Genomic DNA, 17500 nt, shown 5'->3' with positions numbered 1-17500 from the left:
TCAAGGTGAATCTGCGTCAGAATTTTCAAAATGTCAATAGCGTCTCAGAACTGTCAACTGAAATTTCCAAAATGTCCACAATAACTGTCTTACTCATCATCTCAGAATGTGTCAACTTTCTCTCCTTTCTCTGCCACTACATTTTAAAGAATAAGATGTACAGTTGGACTCAGTAAGTCTTTTATAATGAGAAACTGTGTTAGACTTAGTCCTTTCAGTCTGATAACATACCAGGTACATATATATATTTTTTTTTATCATGCTATCCTCAGACGATTTTATCCAGTTTAAGGGAGGCCTCTTATATGGAAGGTTATTGAATACTTACTACAGCTTATGTATGTAATCGGTCCAGTTGAGAGTCACCCATAAAAAGCTTAATTAAATCCCCTGGTAATAGCAACAGTAAAGTCAAAACTACGACATTATGGTGAAGAGATGCATGAGTAGGATGTTGTTCAGTACGGTATGCATCAGTTGTTCTTGTACAAAGTCTATAAGGTGTGTCAGAATCTAGAGTAGTGATCTAACTAGGGTAACCAAGAGCTAGACAGTGTTAGTCACCAAGAGCTAGATAGTGTTAGTCATCAGGAGCTAGATAGTGTTAGTCATCAAGAGCTAGATAGTGTTAGTCATCAGGAGCTAGTGTTAGTCAAGAGCTAGATAGTGCTAGACATCATGAGCTAGACAGAGTTAGTCACCGAGAGGGTTACAATGCCCAGCTCGTGGACGTGTGTTTTTTGTCCGTGGTACTGCAAGACTTGAATGACGGAATTGTTGACCGCGATTCAAACTGCATTACCCGTGCAACAACAACAGCATCTCAAGTAGCAGCAGCAGCAACAATAACAACAACAACTACAACTACAATTACTACTACTACTACTACTACTTCTACTTCTACTACAAATTCCTGAGAGACTTCGAAATGAATGGCATATGGTAGACAGTCCTTTCATTAGACATCTGTTTGATCTCCCAAAAGTTAAATAATTAAACTCATTCAGTGGTGCCAGAAATATAATGAAGGGAGAGAGAGAGACAGACAGAGAGAGAGAGACGGAGAGAGAAAGCACCTGGCTGTGTATACCTCTCTTATACGCTGTGTACGTGTGAAAGTAGGACACGCACATACATACATACAAGTGCATAGACTACGGTACAATCGCAGGTGTGGGTGTGACAGGAAACTGCGACACACACACACACACACACACACACACACACACACACACACACACACACACACACACACCTGGCGGTAACAGTTTGTGTACGTGTGGAGATAGTGGTAGTTGTGGTAGTAGTGGTAATTATGGTAGCTAGTAGAGGTAATGGTGGTGGTGGTGGTGGTACTGATGGTGGTGGTAGGCAGATGTAATGTTGGTAGTGGTGGTAGTGTAACTGTAATGTTGGTAGTTGTGGTAGGTAGTGGTTGGTGGCTGCAGTATCGTAGGTAATGTTGGTAGTTGTGGTAGATAGTGGTTGGTAGTTGTAGTATCGTAGGTAGTGTTGGTAGTTGTGGTAGATAGTGGTGGTAGTCCAACCAAGGCCCTGCCCACGGCGAGGTGCATGGAAATATGAAGTTTGGCTCCCGGGTGGACGCCGCAGTTGCTTTACCTTGCCCAATGCCACCATGTGTAGGCTCCTCGTCAGCTGCAAGTAGTTGTGGTAGATTGTGGTGGTAGTCGTAATTGTGGTAGGTAGTGGTGGTAGTTGTAGTTGTGGTAGGTAGTGGTGGTAGTTGTAGTTGTGTAGTTGTGGTAGGTAGTGGTGGTAGTTGTAGTTGTGGTAGCTAGTGGTGGTAGTTGTAATAGCTGATGGAGGTAGTGGTAGTGGTTGTGGTTGTTGTAGCATCGAGTAATAGTAGGCCTGCTGTAGGGGTATTGTGGTAGTTGTGGTAGTGGTGGTAGTTGTAGGAGGGACTGTACTGGTATTAGTGGTACTGCAGTGGTGGTGGATGGTTGTAACGTTGTTGTGGTAGTTGTGATTGTCTTAGTAGGGTACCCTAGTTTTGGTAGTAGTGGTGATAGTAGTTGTAGGAGGTACCGGTATTAGTTGTACAGTAGTTGTGGTGGTAGTTGTGGTTGTCGTAGTACCGTAGTTGTGGTAATTGTGGTAGCAGTAGTTGCTGTGATGATGATTGCGTTTTCATTGATCTATAGTGCATGCCTATGAATCTCCCTTCCTCTCTCTCTCTCTCTCTCTCTCTCTCTCTCTCTCTCTCTCTCTCTCTCTCTCGTAAGGCAGAGACAGGGAAGGTAGAGTAAGGTAGGGACAGGAGAGGCAGCAGGGTGAAGCAGGGACAGGACAGGCAGAGTGAGGCAGGGACAGGAGAGGCAGCAGGGTGAGGCAGGGATAGGAGAGGCAGAGTGAGGCAGGCTGAAGGAAGGCAGGGTTGTGGGGGTGAAGGTTAAGGCACGAAAACCAGTCCTAGATAATGATATCAGTGATGATTCTCCTCTTGCCTTCCCACCTGCCTGCCTGCCTGCCTTTCCTTTCTTCCTTTTTCTGTTTTCTCTTCCTCTTTTCATCTCTTCTTCTTTTCTTGTTTTTTTCCTTTACTTCCTTCTCACTTTCCTTCCTTTCTTCCTCCTTTTCTTGCCTGTTTGCTTACTTGTTACCTTCCTTCCTTCCTTCCTTCCTTAGTTCCTTCTTTCTTTCCTTCCTTCCTTCTTTCTTGCCTCTCTGCCTGCATGAATACTTAGCTTATCTTCATGTCTTCTTTGCCCCCTTCCCTTCCTTCCTTCTTATCTTCATGTCTTCTTTGCCTCCTTCCCTTCCTTCCTTCCTACCTTACTCTTTTCTTCCATCCTTCTTGTATACATGCCTATCTTTGCATCTCCATTATCTTCCTTCTTTCCCTCCCTCCTTCCTTCTTATCTGCCTTCCTGCATTCCTGTCTGCCTGCCTTCCTGCATTCCTATCTTCCTGCTTTTCTTCCTTCCTTCATCCTTCCACCTTTCCCACATTCCCTCCCTCCTTCCTTCCTTTCTTTTATTCTTTTCTTCTTCCTTGCATGTCAGTCTTCTCATTTTTTTCACCTCCTTTCCTCCCTCCTCCTCGTTTATCCATCCATCGATTCACCAATTAGCTCTGTTTGGGCAGGTAGACGCTCCCTAGTATCGTTATCGGGATCGTAATAGAGAAACTATCGGATAATCGGAGTTGTATCGGAATCGGCTAAATAAAGATGAAAGAAAGATATGATTCAGGGTCACATTTTCTTCAGGGTCTCGTTTTCTTTTGCCTGGGGTGGCTACGTAATGACTCTCCCTCGGCGATTAATTTTGCCTAATGCCCCTTAATAACCTCCATGATATATTATTGGTGGGTTGGTAGAGAGATGAGAGGAGCATAACAGACGAAATAATAGTGAAGAGTAATGGCTACGCAAAATTTATGGCTTAGAAGACTTACGAAGTTTCCCATGTCAGAGAGTACGCGGTTTTTAGGTCCGTACATAACAAAATACACCCTTGTCAATACGATTTTTTTTATACTTCCAAAACTATGAAATTGCCATAGCCTATGTATTTTCTTTACAATTCGTTCTTCTCACAGTCATTTAGTAGTAGTAGTAGTAGTAGTAGTACGAGTAGGGTAGTAGTTGCTGTAGTTCCAGGTTCATCTGAAATGTGAACCCAGTGGACTGCAGACTGAAGTTATCCTCCTCCTGCAGTGCATCATCATCCTTTTGGGGGATACAGTTGATTGATATTATACTGTACTCTTTCCCCTTCAGCTTGATCCAAAACTGCCCTCTCGCCATCTTGAATGCTTAGATGAACCAAGAAATAACTCTAGAATATGGTGCTAATCACAAAGGAACTTTAGCAAGAGATTCTGAGCCATAGTATTGCCACATCTGTCAATGAGATACTGGAAATAACTCAGTAAGAAAATAAAAAGTCAGAAGAATTAAATGTGGAAAAATATAAACTGGTGAATATGAGATTTGCTATGTTCGATGGCCAGAACTATACTACTCTTACTTTAACTTGACCTAAAATTACCATCTCTCCATCTTAAATGCTGAGTATTAACAAGAGATTAAGAAAAGAATATGATGCTGGTCGCCAAGTAGTGCTATAGTCAGAGGAGGAGCTGTAGTGTTGTCTTATTCAGCATTTAAGCTATGTGAAATAAGCTCCAAAAAGACGAAAATGAAGGCCAAGTTAAGGTGAAAGAATGAAAAGACGAAAATCTGGGCCAAGCTAAGGTGAAAGGACGATAAACTGCTGGTTGTCCACGTATCAGAAACGTCGCCTGTTTTAGTGTGGCACGAAAAATGGTGGTGTAAAAACTGTGAACATATATTAGATGCCTAGCCTTGGGTCCCCACACTTCTGATGAGGCAACAAAGGATTGGCTAACAGACTCTAGTTCGTTCACCTTAGTTGCCCAAAATTTCCAACCTTTTCTAGCCCATTTCCGGTACTTGAATGGCGGATTAAGACAATGCTACGGCCCTGCATCCTTTCCGTAGCACTTCTTTGTGACTAGCACCGTACTCTGTTGTTAATCTACTGTTACAATTCAGCATTAAAGATGAAGAGATGGCAATTTTAGGCCAAGGGAAAATGAAATGAGGATAGCGATATGGAGTGCAGGTTTCCGTAGCTAATTTGACGCCTGGTTGACCCTCTCCCTCCCCCCCAGAAAAGCTCTAAGCTGAATAAAATCGTCTGTTTTTAATCCGTAGACAAGAGGCCACTCCTGTTACAAATTTGATGGAATCGTCTTTTGGTTGAGAGCATGTGATAAATGTTTGGCGTCAGAGAGATTTGCGTAAGATCTGCCTCTGACATTAGACGAGGCGTAGACGTCTCTATCTCTCCTCTCACTCTCTCTCTCTCTCTCTCTCTCTCTCTCTCTCTCTCTCTCTCTCTCTCTCTCTCTCTCTCTCTCTCTCTCTCTCCTACGGTTTAGCCAGCGTTAGTAGTGTCTGTCATTTATCATTTATTCCCACTGCCACACTTAAGCCCACACCAGCAGACTGTGCAGTTCTGGAGTGTTATTTACAGACCACCTTATAAATTGGTTCTGACACAGCCTTGCCACCTGTTCCTTTATCCAGTCTTCCTTCCTTCTTTCCTCTCTATATATCTATCCCTCCTCCCCTCCACTTTGTAATCTATCTATACCCCTCCATCCTTCCACCCATCCACCAGCTAACTCCTCCACCTTCTACCCCTCCACTGACTAACTGCACCTTCTACTCCTCCACTAACTCCACCTTCTACTCCTTCACTGACTAACTCCACCTTCTACTCCTTCACTGACTAACTCCACCTTCTACTCCTTCACTGACTAACTCCACCTTCTACTCCTTCACTGACTAACTCCACCTTCTACTCCTCCATCAAATAACTTCTCCACCTTCTACTCCTCCACCGACTAACTCTTCCACCTTCTACTCCTCCACTGACTAACTTCACCTTCCACTCCTCCACCGACTAATTCCTCCACCTTCTACTCCTCCACCGACTAATTCCTCCACCTTCTACTCCTCCACCGACTAACTTCTCCACCTTCCACTGACTAACTTCACCATCTACTCCTCCACTAACTCCACCTTCTACTCCTCCACCGACTAATTCCTCCACCTTCTACTCCTTCACCGACTAATTCCTCCACCTTCTACACCTTCACCAACTAATTCCTCCACCTTCTACTCCTCCACCAGATCTTTTTCCACCGCGGCACACGACATGGAAAAAAAGTCAGCAAGTTAGCGGCCGCCATAGAGGAGGAAAGCCACAATAACAACACCATCAAGCCCCACACGCACCAGAATGGACTCGCCCATCACCACGAGAGGGACGCAGGTAACAACAAGGTAAGCTGGTTTAATTATTTATTTATCTATCTGTCTGTCTGTGATCTATCTATTTATGTATCTGTCCGTCTATCTGTCTATCTATCTATCTATCTGTGTATCTATATTTGTCGGTATTTCTTTTTTATGTCTATCTATCTATCTGTCTATCTTTCTGCCTATCTATCTATCTCTATCCGTCTGTATATCTTTCTGTTTATTCATTTATTGTTATTATTATTATTATTATTATTATTATTATTATTATTATTACTACTACTACTACTACTACTACTACTACTACTACTACTACTACTACAACAACTAATACTAATACTACTATTATTATGTCCACCATACTACAGGTCGACCAAAAATATTACAGGAATTTGAATTTCGTGGGAGAGACTTGGGACTATCAATGGGGATTAGATTTTTAAGTTAGTCATGCTTTTGAAATACTTAGAGCAAATGGAAGCTAATTCAAAACTTTTTAAAATTTATCTAAAACTTTTTGGTGTGTTTCGTGTCCCTCTCGCTAAACTGGAAACCCTGCACTACTTTTGACCAACCCTGTGTGATTTTGATGACTTGCGTACTGCCATCCATCCGTCCATCGTAGTACCATCCACCATCCATCGTAGTACCATCCACCATCCATCGCAGTACCATCCACCATCCATCGTAGTACCATCCACCATCCATCGTAGTACCATCCACCATCCATCGTAGTACCATCCACCATCCATCGCAGTACCATCCACCATCCATTGTAGTACCATCCATCTAGCTATCACAGTACCATCCATCCATCCATCGTAGTACCATCCATCCATCCATCGTAGTACCATCTACCATCCATCATAGTACCATCCACCATCCATCGTAGTACCATCCACCATCCATCGTAGTACCATCCACCATCCATCGCAGTACCATCCACCATCCATCGCAGTACCATCCACCATCCATCATAGTACCATCCACCATCCATCGCAGTACCATCCACCATCCATCATAGTACCATCCACCATCCATCGCAGTACCATCCACCATCCATCATAGTACCATCCACCATCCTTCATAGTACCATCCACCATCCATCGCAGTACCATCCACCATCCATCGTAGTACCATCCATCCATCCATCATAGTACCATCCATCCACCATCCATAGTAGTACCATCCATTCATCCATCGTAGCACCAGTCTACAAGAGTGTGTTTGAACTACTACAATAAGACAAGGATAGATAAAAACAAGGCTTCTACACTCATTCGATGTAGCGCAGCCTTGAAGTGACTCTACACTGAGTGACAAGCCAGATAGTTTCGTGTAATCCAGGAAACCATACGACGTTGGGTGGTAACCATAAAACCAAATGGACTCGTAGGTTAGGTAGCCCCGGACCCCTACGCTCCTGACTGGGAAAAAAAAAATGAGTGGTAGATAGATAGATATATATAGACAGACAGACAGATAGATAGATGGACAGATAGGCAGAAGAGGCGTATGTTAAAGATGAAGCCGGATGGATTTAGAAAGTTCTATATTTACGGCCAATAGACGTCCTTACTCTGTCTCGAAATTACCTTCACCCTAATGAGATTTTGCACCTGATATCAAAAGGGTCGGTGTCTCCTATCATGAATTCGGAGACCCAGGCATGTAAGGGGCTTTTGATCGTGACTGTACGTTCCCTTCTCCTCCCGCCACAAACATATCAAGAGTTCGTGGACTCCATCTCAGAAGCCAGGCCAGTTTTTGTTATTTGTTTTTGTCCTCAGAATAGCAGTACGTTAATGTCAAAGTCTGTAAGTTTTTCTAAGTTTTCGCTAAGTTTTTCTAAGTTTTCAGTTCCTCCCCTCGAATAAATAACAGTTTGCGGGCACTGTTAATCGTGTTCTCTAGAGTCAAGGAACAAACACCTCTTCCTTACTCTACGTCTTCTGCTCACACTTCGACTGAATTGCCTTGCCTCCATCTTGACTACTGATTTCTTGCAATGGATTAACGCCAGAATCAGGTGCTAGTCACGAAAAAGTGCTTTGGAAATTATGTAGAGCCGTAGCATTGTCTCTTTCTGCCCTCGAGCTACGTGTATTAAGCTGCAAAAGGATGAAAATCTGGGCCAAGTTAAGATGAAAAGACTATAGTTTCTTTCTGCGCGTGGGATGTAAATATTCCTTCTGTGCGCTATTCTTGCAGTCTCTCGGTATTAACAAGATGTGAATAACGTAAAAGAGAATACTAACCTGTTATATTCAAGGTAGACTGCCGAGAAAAGGTGAGACTCTCTTTTTACTCTAACTTGGCCCACAATTTCCCTCTCTCCATCCTGAACTCTGAGTTGTAACAATAGACTTACGCTTTAACAGGGTACTGGTCACGAATAAGTGCTAAGGATGTGACGTAGAGTGGCATTGTGTTTTTCTGCCACTGAGCTACGGGGAATAAGCTCCAAAAGGACGAAAATCTGGGTCAAGTTAAGATGAAAGGACTGTCGTGTATTCCTGCATGTGGGGTGTAAATATATTCTCATGTAAGATGTTTATGCAATCTCTCGGTATGAACAAGATATAAAATAACGTAAAAGAGAATACTCAGGTGTAATACTCAGGATAAACTGCTTGGAAAGAGGTGATAGAGAGCGTCCTAGGCCGGGGAGAATACGGGCCTGTATCTCGGTAACCAAGCCACCTTTTGTTGTGCAACTTCACTAACATGCAGTATACAGAACTTCCATAGGTCAATTCCCCTATGCTTCATCGTAGTGGACTCGGGTTATCAGTTACCAACCAAGCACCATATACAAACAAGAGGCCTGTGGGAATGGAGAAACCTATCTATTTTCTGAGTCGTAGGTCACTCTTCCTCCCATGGTGTTGTGTAATTATATAAAGCTATTTTTTTAACAGAAGATATCGTACTGAAGTTTATATAAAGGCTTGTGTACTTCCCTGGATGGAGTGAATAGTAGTAGTAGTAGTAGTAGCAGTATCCTCAGGTTCATCAGAAAACGTAAACCCGGTGTGCTGCAGGGCAAAGCTTCCCTTCTCCTGCAGTCCACCATCCTCCTTTCGGGCGACAGGGAAGTAGGTGAGGGACTATAGCCAGGCTGTGGAGTTCCCCGGTCATATCAGTGCCACCACACGAAGGCGTCCCTCTCAGAAGTCAGGGTGGAAGAAAACAGTGTGGTGTTGAATAAGTCCTGGCAGTGAAGGGGGTTACGGTGGCAGGAAGAAATGTGATGTGGTTTGATTTAAAGATGAGGCTTTGGCGGATGTTTGCCAAGACAGGTGTCGAGGGGTTGATGTTGTGATGAGGTTGTATATCGTCAGTCTCATTCCTTCCTTCCTTCCTTCCTTCTTTCCTTCTGTCTTTCCTTCTTTCCTTCCTTTCTTCATATATCCTTTCCCTTTATTCATCCTTTCTTCCTTCCTTTCTTCATATACCCTTTCTCTTGCCTTCATTCCCTCATTCCTTCTTTCATCCTCCTTTTAAATTCTCTTTTCTTCCTTTCTTCCTTCCTTCCTTCATCTCGTCCTCCACCCTCCCTTCTCCTTCTTTTCTTCTGCTTCTTTTCCTTCCTCATAACAATGGAAGACATGGAAAATGTTTGTAATATTCTCTCTCTCTCTCTCTCTCTCTCTCTCTCTCTCTCTCTCTCTCTCTCTCTCTCTCTCTCTCTCTCTCTCTCTCTCTCTCTCTCTCTCTCTCTCTCTCTCTCTCTCTCTCTCTCTATCTATCTATCTATCTATCTATCTATCTATCTATATATATATATATATATATATATATATATATATATATATATATATATATGTCCATATCTTAGTCTGTCTGTCTGTCTGTTTGTCCGTCTGTCTGCTGAGAGAGAGAGAGAGAAACACTTACACAGGATACAAATGATGTGATTAGAGACAGGATGAGAACTAGGTTACACACACACACACACACACACACACACACACACACACACACTAACCCCTATGGCTGAATAAAATCGACAGACGGTGGGAGAAACGAAGTAATTCCTTGTTTTAACTCTCTCTCTCTCTCTCTCTCTCTCTCTCTCTCTCTCTCTCTCTCTCTCTCTCTCTCTCTCTCTCTCTCTCTCTCTCTCTCTCTCTCTTTCTCTTTCTCTTTCTCTTTCTCTTTCTCTTTCTCTTTCTTTTCACACCTCTCCCCCATTCTTTTCCCCGATGCCTCTCATTTCACTCTTCCGTCTCGTTTATCCCTGTCCATCTCTTCCTCACCCCTTCCCTCTCTCTCCCCTCTCCCCAACACCCCACTCACTCCCCTCCTTCACCACTCTCCGCAGCACCCCACACACTCACCCCTCTCCCCCCTCTTTCCCCCCAGACGTCCCCAGAGACCAGAGGAGGCGCAGAAGGAGGGATCGACAACCCAGTCTTCGCCGGGGACTTTGACGCCGTGGCCTGGAATCCAAACCTCAGGGACTCCATACTGGCTCAGCAGGTTAGTGAGAGAGAGAGAGAGAGAGAGAGAGAGAGAGGGGGAGAGAGAGAGAGAGAGAGAGAGAGAGAGAGAGAGAGAGAGGGAGAGAGAGAGAGAGAGAGTACAACTAAATATTAATTCTTTAGAGAGCAAGGGTTTTTTCTTCAGGTAAATAAAATCGTCTTCAGGTGGTAGGAATAAATTGTCTTCGAAAGGTAATACCGAGTCACCTTAAAGAGATCAGAAGCTGTCTTTGTATCTCTCTCTCTCTCTCTCTCTCTCTCTCTCTCTCTCTCTCTCTCTCTCTCTCTCTCTCTCTCTCTCTCTCTCTCTCTCTCTCTCTCTCTCTCTCCTTCTTACCGCCTCCAGACGATTTTATTTATTATTATGGGACAGACGTAAAGAAACTGACGGTGTTAACTTTACCTTTTAGTAACTCCTTTATTAGTAGAGGTCTTCCTTAAGCAGCATCAAGATAAGTTTAGTAGTAGTAGTAATAGTAGTAGTAGTAGTAGTAACAGTAGTAGTAGTAGTCCTAACACACAATCTAATGACACTGTTTTTGTGGTTGGCTCTTGCCGTCTAACACCTCCCCCAAACAGGGATATTTAACATGCATTCACCTCTCCTTGCTAACAACGTACATTGGTTAATTACACACTTTCACCAATTAACACAGCACTGAGGACCGCTTTCTGGTATGTTAAGGAAGGTCCCTAACACCTCTTCCTTTGTGATTTATTTTTGGATAAGGTTGGTTAACATCTTTTTGTACGTTACGGATGCAGAGTATGGCGATATTGAAAGCATTTATGTAAAATTGACGAGGATAGTAAGGTGCAATAAACAAAATAAATCGCTTAGGAGAAAGTGTTAGGGAGCTTCCATAACCGACGAGAATACGGGCGACCTCTTAGCACGTCTTCCTTAGAGATTTTTTCTAAACTTGGTGGAGTGTAAGATTAAGTTGTCCTCCTCCTGCAGTCCTCCATCATCTTTTGGGGGGATAGGGAAGGAATTAAAGTACGTTTATATAACCGGGCAACTCCTCAGCCCAGTTATATCAGTTCCACCACGTGAAGGAATCCCTCTCCATCGCTAGTAGAAAGGATAAAAATAATACACATCATTTTTGTGAAAGAATTAATTTTTCCTCCTACGTTCCTCATTTCAGACGCCCCCGGGAAACTCCATAAGCCCCACCCCTGAGGAACCCCCACAGGCTACCCAGGGGCATAGCGAAGGGCAGGGGCAAGCTCAGGGGACCCAGGGGCAAGGGCAGGGGCAGGGGCTTGGGCAGGGGCATGGTCATTCTCACATGAGCATCGGCAAGCTTGGCAGTAAGGGCATAGCAGCGAATCTGAGGTCACTGCTCGTCGTCCTGGCTCTGTCCTTCCACTCCGTGTTTGAGGTGGGTGAGAGAGAGAGAGAGAGAGAGAGAGAGAGAGAGAGAGAGAGAGAGAGAAATATCCCAATAAGGTGGTCCAAGGTGCGTGGGGCCAGACCTAATTCCACAAGCCCCCACTAAGCTCAGTATGTGTTACCTCTTTTCATATGAGTTTCATAGCTGTATTAACGGCACTAAATGCTCTCAAGATGCCCGGCAGAGTAAAAATTGAAACTGTACTTGATCTTCTCAGTATTAAAATCAAAGTTAGGGGTACGTCTTGAGCATAACAACTGATTTATTTTATTAACCTAATCTAAATTGCTTGGAGGCAGACGTGAGGGGTGATATAAACATAGGCAAACTTAGGCCGTTGCAACCCTCCACCTGTCCAAGCACATACCCCCACACCTCCCTGCATACCTAACCAAGTGCTTAACAGCCCTCACTTCACCCCCTCCCCCATCTATAGCAATGAGACGTTAATAGTTATGAAAATCAGTGATGTGGAATAAGGAAGTGTGACAGTAGGTAAAAAACCACCGTCATCATCACTACCACCACCATCATTATCATCACAGCAACCACTACCATCATCACTACCACCACCATCATCACTACCACCACCATCATCATCATCATCACCACCACCATCATCATCATCATCATCACCACCACCACCATCATCATCATCATCACCACCACCGCCACCATCATTAGTACCACCACCATCACGACCACCACCACCATCAATGCTATGCTGTTGCAACGCTCAGTCTGACCAAGCACATACCCTCCACCTTCCTGCACACCTAACCCAGCGCATAACGGCCCTCATCCCCCTTCCCCTCCTCCTTTATGACACAGAGACAACAGGTCGCATTGAAATCTCTGAGAATTTTTTTTTTTTTTTTTACTTTTGTATTATTTAAAAACAAGCAAAGAAAAACCTGAGAGAGACTTCAGCCTGTGAAAAAGCACCAGTTCACTATATAAGACACATAACTATGTAAAATTTCATGATTCTGTAGTAAATACTTTTCTGTTTGTAGCTTGAGATTAGTTGGTCAGGTCGCGTTGAAATCTTAGATTTTTTTTATTTTTTCATTTTCTAAAAAACTACTTCAGACACAGCATTCTATCAAAATGCACCAGTTCAGCATACGACACATAAATATGTGGAATTTCATGACTCTGTAGTTAATACTTTCTGAGATTTGCTCTGCAAACGAACATTTCTATGACCAGCAATCCAGCTGTACGGACAGACATCAGCGATAACAATACCCTCCTCTGACTTTGTCAGGTGGAGGGTGAAAAATAAAATCTAAATGCCACATAGTTTGTTCGTGATTATTTCTTCACCATTATGATTTCAGAATTCGAAACAAACTGTTAATCCGTTTTACCAAATGGATATTAAATGCTGAACACAATATATATGTTATAGAAGGGAGAATTTAGTGTCTCTAATATGAGAAACAGCTGAGAGAGTAAAATCTTACATAGAATAATGCCATGCTTTGTGCAGAATGATATGTTACACTAAGTATTAAAACCATCACGTATAATATTATCATGGACAATTTAGAAAGTTGAATTCATTACAAGGAGGAGGCTTAGTTTCAGACATCAGCTTCCTATTGCCTTAATAAAGAAAAAAAAATACATTGATTAAGAAATACAACACATATTTTTCCGTTGTTTTCATTCATTAGATAAACCGAAATTTAAGATGGATGAGGTATAACGGGACCAAGGGTATGGTGGGGAGAGGGGAGGGGGGGGCTCAAGGCTCCCGTAAGGCATGCGGGTATTGCCCTTCGCTACCCCACTGCACACGGCACACACGCACCACTAGCCGACCCCCCAAGGTTCCGTGTGTGTGTGTGTGTGTGTGTGTGTGTGTGTGTGTGTGTGTGTGTGTGTGTGTGTGTGTGTGAATAATGTTTGTACAAGTGTATACTGTTAGGGCGAAGTTTAGCATGTGTGTGTGTGTGTGTGTGTGTGTGTGTGTGTGTGTGTGTGTGTGTGTGTACTCTTAGGGCGTCTTTACCCTGTCCATATTTTCTCCCTTCTGTCTCATACCACATCTCACTCCATTCCTTCCTACCCCTTTCAGTCTTTCTCTTTCTCTCTCCCTTCCCTCGTCCCTCTCTCTACATCTCCCTTCTTTCCATCTTCCATCCCTCCCTTCCTCCCTTTATCTCCCTCCCTTTCTCTCCATTCCCTCCTCCTCGTTAATGACCCATCTGAACTCTCCTAAATTAGCCTCTCTCTCTCTCTCTCTCTCTCTCTCTCTCTCTCTCTCTCTCTCTCTCTCTCTCTCTAACCCCCCTCCTCCCCAGGGTTTGGCGGTAGGTCTGCAGGAGAAGGAAGTCGACGTTTGGTACCTTCTTGGCGCTATTTCGGCACACAAATTCGTCATCGCCTTTTGCATGGGGCTCGAACTCCTGGCCTCTGGAACAGCCGCAGGGGTCATGGTCATCTATATGGTGGTTTTTGCCCTCGTCTCCCCCCTCGGCGTCGCCATAGGGATTCTGGTGACGGAAAATATTGCAGCCGACGCGGGCATAGGCGGCCATCTTGCCTCCGTCACCGTGTTGCAGGGCCTGGCCGGGGGAACCATCCTCTACGTCACTTTCTTTGAGGTGAGAGAGGGAGAGAGAGAGAGAGAGAGAGAGAGAGAGGGAATGATCTGATGTTAAAATTTGTCTGCGTGACTGTGATGCAGATACCGTCCGGAGAAGCCATTCTTTATTACTTTCTTTTGTGTGTGTGTGTGTGTGTGTGTGTGTGTGTGTGTGTGTGTGTGTGTGTGTGTGTGTGTGTGTGTGTGTGTGTGTGAGAGAGAGAGAGAGAGAGAGAGAGAATAGTTCAGGTGTGGATGTCTATGAGCGGCGTGTGTTGAAAGATAATGCTGATAAGAACATAGCGATGAATGTTACAAGTCTGACCGTAATTTCCTACCATTTCCTCTTTAGCGATTTATTTAGCACATAACCCTTCAGTTGACATATCCTTTTTTCATGATACCAGAGCAAGCTATGTAAATGTTAAAAAATAAAGGAAAATATACAAAAGAAAATATTAAGGTGAAAATGGCAAAGACAAAATATGTATTGTTAGGGAAGATGTGCTAAGAAGGCTCCCGTTTTCTCGTCATTTCACGTAGCTTCCTAACACCTTTTCCTAAGCAATTTATTTTTTTATTTTGCTTATTACGCCTTACAGTCCACTTCGTTGCTACATAAATCCCTCCGATATCGCCATACTCTACATAAATAACGTCTGTCTGTCTGTCTATCTGTAGCCCGATGCCCTAATCCCGCAAAGGGTGGCCGCAGACAAAACGCCTCCAAGTCACTCTGTCACCCACCATTTGACTGCCCTCCCCCAACTCACTCCCCCTCCCTCATATACCTCTCAACTCCATCCCTCCACCTCATCCTCAGTCTCCCCCTCCCTCTCCCTCCCTCCACTTCGCCTACATACACCCTCTTAGTCAGTCTTTTATTCTCCATTCTCTCCACATGCCCACGTACCGAAGGATATTAACCAGTCATATCCAGAAATAAATCGCTAAGGAAGAGGTGTTAGGGACCTTCCTTAATAAACGGGAAAACGGGTCTCAGTTCTATGTTAATTGGTGAATGTGTTTAATTAACCTCTGTACGTTGTTAGGAAGGAGAGGTGAATGTTTGTTAAATATCCATGTTTGGGGGAAGTGTTAGTTAGCAAGAGCCTGCCACAAACAGTGTGTCATTAGAGAGAGAGAGAGAGAGAGAGAGAGAGAGAGGAGGGGGAAGGAGAAGAACAGATTTGCATGAACGTTGTCTGCCTCGTTTCTTCTTCGTCTTGTACATATTTTCCTCATTTTCTTACCAGTTGTCTCACTCACTCACTCAATTTCTCACCCACTCACTCTCATTTTCTCGCTTTCTCAGGTGCTGGAAAGAGAGCGAGCCAGGTCCGGGGGTTCTTCCATACAATTCTCAATATTTATTTTTTTCCCCTATTTTCATACTTTCTCTGTCGCTGCTGTCTGCTTTCTTACTCTCTCACTCACTTTCTCACCCACTCACTCTCATTTTCTCACAGTCTCTCTCATTGACTCTCATTTTCTCACATTCTCACCCACTCACTTTAATTTGCTCACTGACTCATAGGTACTGGAGAGGGAGAGGGCCAGGTCCGGGGGCCGTCTGCTTCGATTCTTCTTCGTCTTGTTCGGCTTCGCGGCCATGGCTTCGCTTGAGGCAATTGGCGGACACACCCACGGCGGCCAAGGACACTCCCACGGAAACGGACACTCGCACGGAGACGGACACGGACACGACACGGAAGAGCTTCTGGGGACCTCCGGCACGACCACGGTCCTTCCAGTGACGACCACAGAGGACCCCCACCTTCACCATCACCACGGACATGGGCATAGTCACTCACACCACGGACACGACCACTAGTGTAGGTTGGGTAGTTTTTAGAGCTGGTTTGGTTGGGTGAGATTCGGCCTGGTTAGGTTAGGTTGAGTTAGGTTTGGCTAGGTTAGGTTAGGTTAGATTAGATTGGGTTTGACTGGATGAGATTAAGCTACCGTAGGTTTGACTAGTTTAGGTTAGGTTTGGTTAGATTGGGTTTGGCTTGATGAGATTAAGCTATTTTTGGTTTGGTTAGCTTAGGTTTGGTTAGATTGGGTTGGGTTGGGTTAGGTTGGATTGGGATGGTTTATGTCTGGTTGGGTTAGGTTAGATTGGAATGGTTTGTGTTTGGGTTAGGTTAGGTCAGACTCATGTTTAGTTCGGATAGACTTGGTTTGGTTAGATTGGATTGGGTTGGGTAAGGTTAGATTGGGCTGGTTAGGTTAGGCTAGATTGGATTTGGCTGGATCGATTGGGGTTACGTTTAGCATAATTTGATGAGGTTAGATTAAATGGACAGTTGGGTTGGATGAGGTTAGGCGAGGTTAAGTTGGGTTGAGATAAATATGGTTTAGGTTAGGCTAGGATAGATTAGATTAGGTTAGTTTGGGTCCACGCATTGGTTAGGCCAGGCTGGATTAGGCTAAGGGTTATTTAACACTAATTTAACACTGACAGCTAACAAGACGGAGTGGAGAAAGCTCGTTGAATTCATAGTGGCATTTTTATTCATCTTAAACTGAAGAAAAGAAAAAAATATATATCATCATTTAAGAAACTGTGATCTATAAGTACATGTTGTGAAAAGGTTGTGAATTATGTGAAAAATATATGACTGAACGAAAAATACTGACGAAGCGAAATATATATGCGTTTGGGGGCAATTTTACATTGGTGTGTCAAAATGTTTCGCCCTGTTCAGTATATATTCGGACGCTGGGGGTCAAACGCTCATTAAATAATCGTTCAAATATTCAGTGACTTCTTGTGTGTGTACGTGTTTGTGTTTGTCTTCCGTGTCTGTTTTTTATGTACGTAATATTGTGTGTGGACGGTTGGGGTGAGAGAAATGGTGAGAAAATAGTAGAGAAAGTGACCAAGTGAGAGACAGGAAGGGGAGAAAGAAAATGGGACAGAAAGAAAGGTAAGGGAGAGAAGAATGTAGAATGAAAAATGGGGGTAAAGTAATGTATGAGAGAGAGAGAGAGAGAGAGAGAGAGAGAGAGAGAGAGAGAGAGAGAGAGAAGAAGAAGAAGAAAGTAGAAATCCAAAATGAAAATGCAAAAAAAGACTGAGAAAAGCGAAACAACGAAGACAGAGAAAAATAGCAAGAGGAAGAGGAGGAATTTACAGAGAGAGAGAGAGAGAGAGAGAGAGCTAATACGGAGAGACTGACATGAGGAAGTGACT

At 43.8% G+C, this 17500-nt stretch overlaps 1 protein-coding gene across 1 annotated transcript in view; it reads left to right on the top strand.

Moving 5' to 3' along the window:
- The window catches only part of LOC145394636 (zinc transporter ZIP3-like), a 25761-nt gene extending 9616 nt beyond the window's left edge, over nucleotides 1-16145 (top strand). Inside the window, exons 3-7 of the mRNA XM_080268418.1 lie at nucleotides 5690-5842; nucleotides 10187-10303; nucleotides 11457-11693; nucleotides 14018-14320; nucleotides 15839-16145. Of these exons, the coding sequence (XP_080124544.1) occupies nucleotides 5690-5842; nucleotides 10187-10303; nucleotides 11457-11693; nucleotides 14018-14320; nucleotides 15839-16135 (1107 nt within the window). The 3' untranslated portion in view covers nucleotides 16136-16145. The remainder of the gene's footprint in view (nucleotides 1-5689; nucleotides 5843-10186; nucleotides 10304-11456; nucleotides 11694-14017; nucleotides 14321-15838) is intronic.
- The last annotated feature ends 1355 nt before the right edge of the window (nucleotides 16146-17500 follow it).

The sequence above is a fragment of the Coenobita brevimanus genome, chromosome 28, assembly GCF_032717465.1.
Source record: "Coenobita brevimanus isolate Jiangsu-jjx chromosome 28, ASM3271746v2, whole genome shotgun sequence".
Lineage (NCBI taxonomy): Eukaryota > Metazoa > Arthropoda > Malacostraca > Decapoda > Coenobitidae > Coenobita > Coenobita brevimanus.
This window is presented reverse-complemented; position numbering and strand designations above follow the sequence as displayed.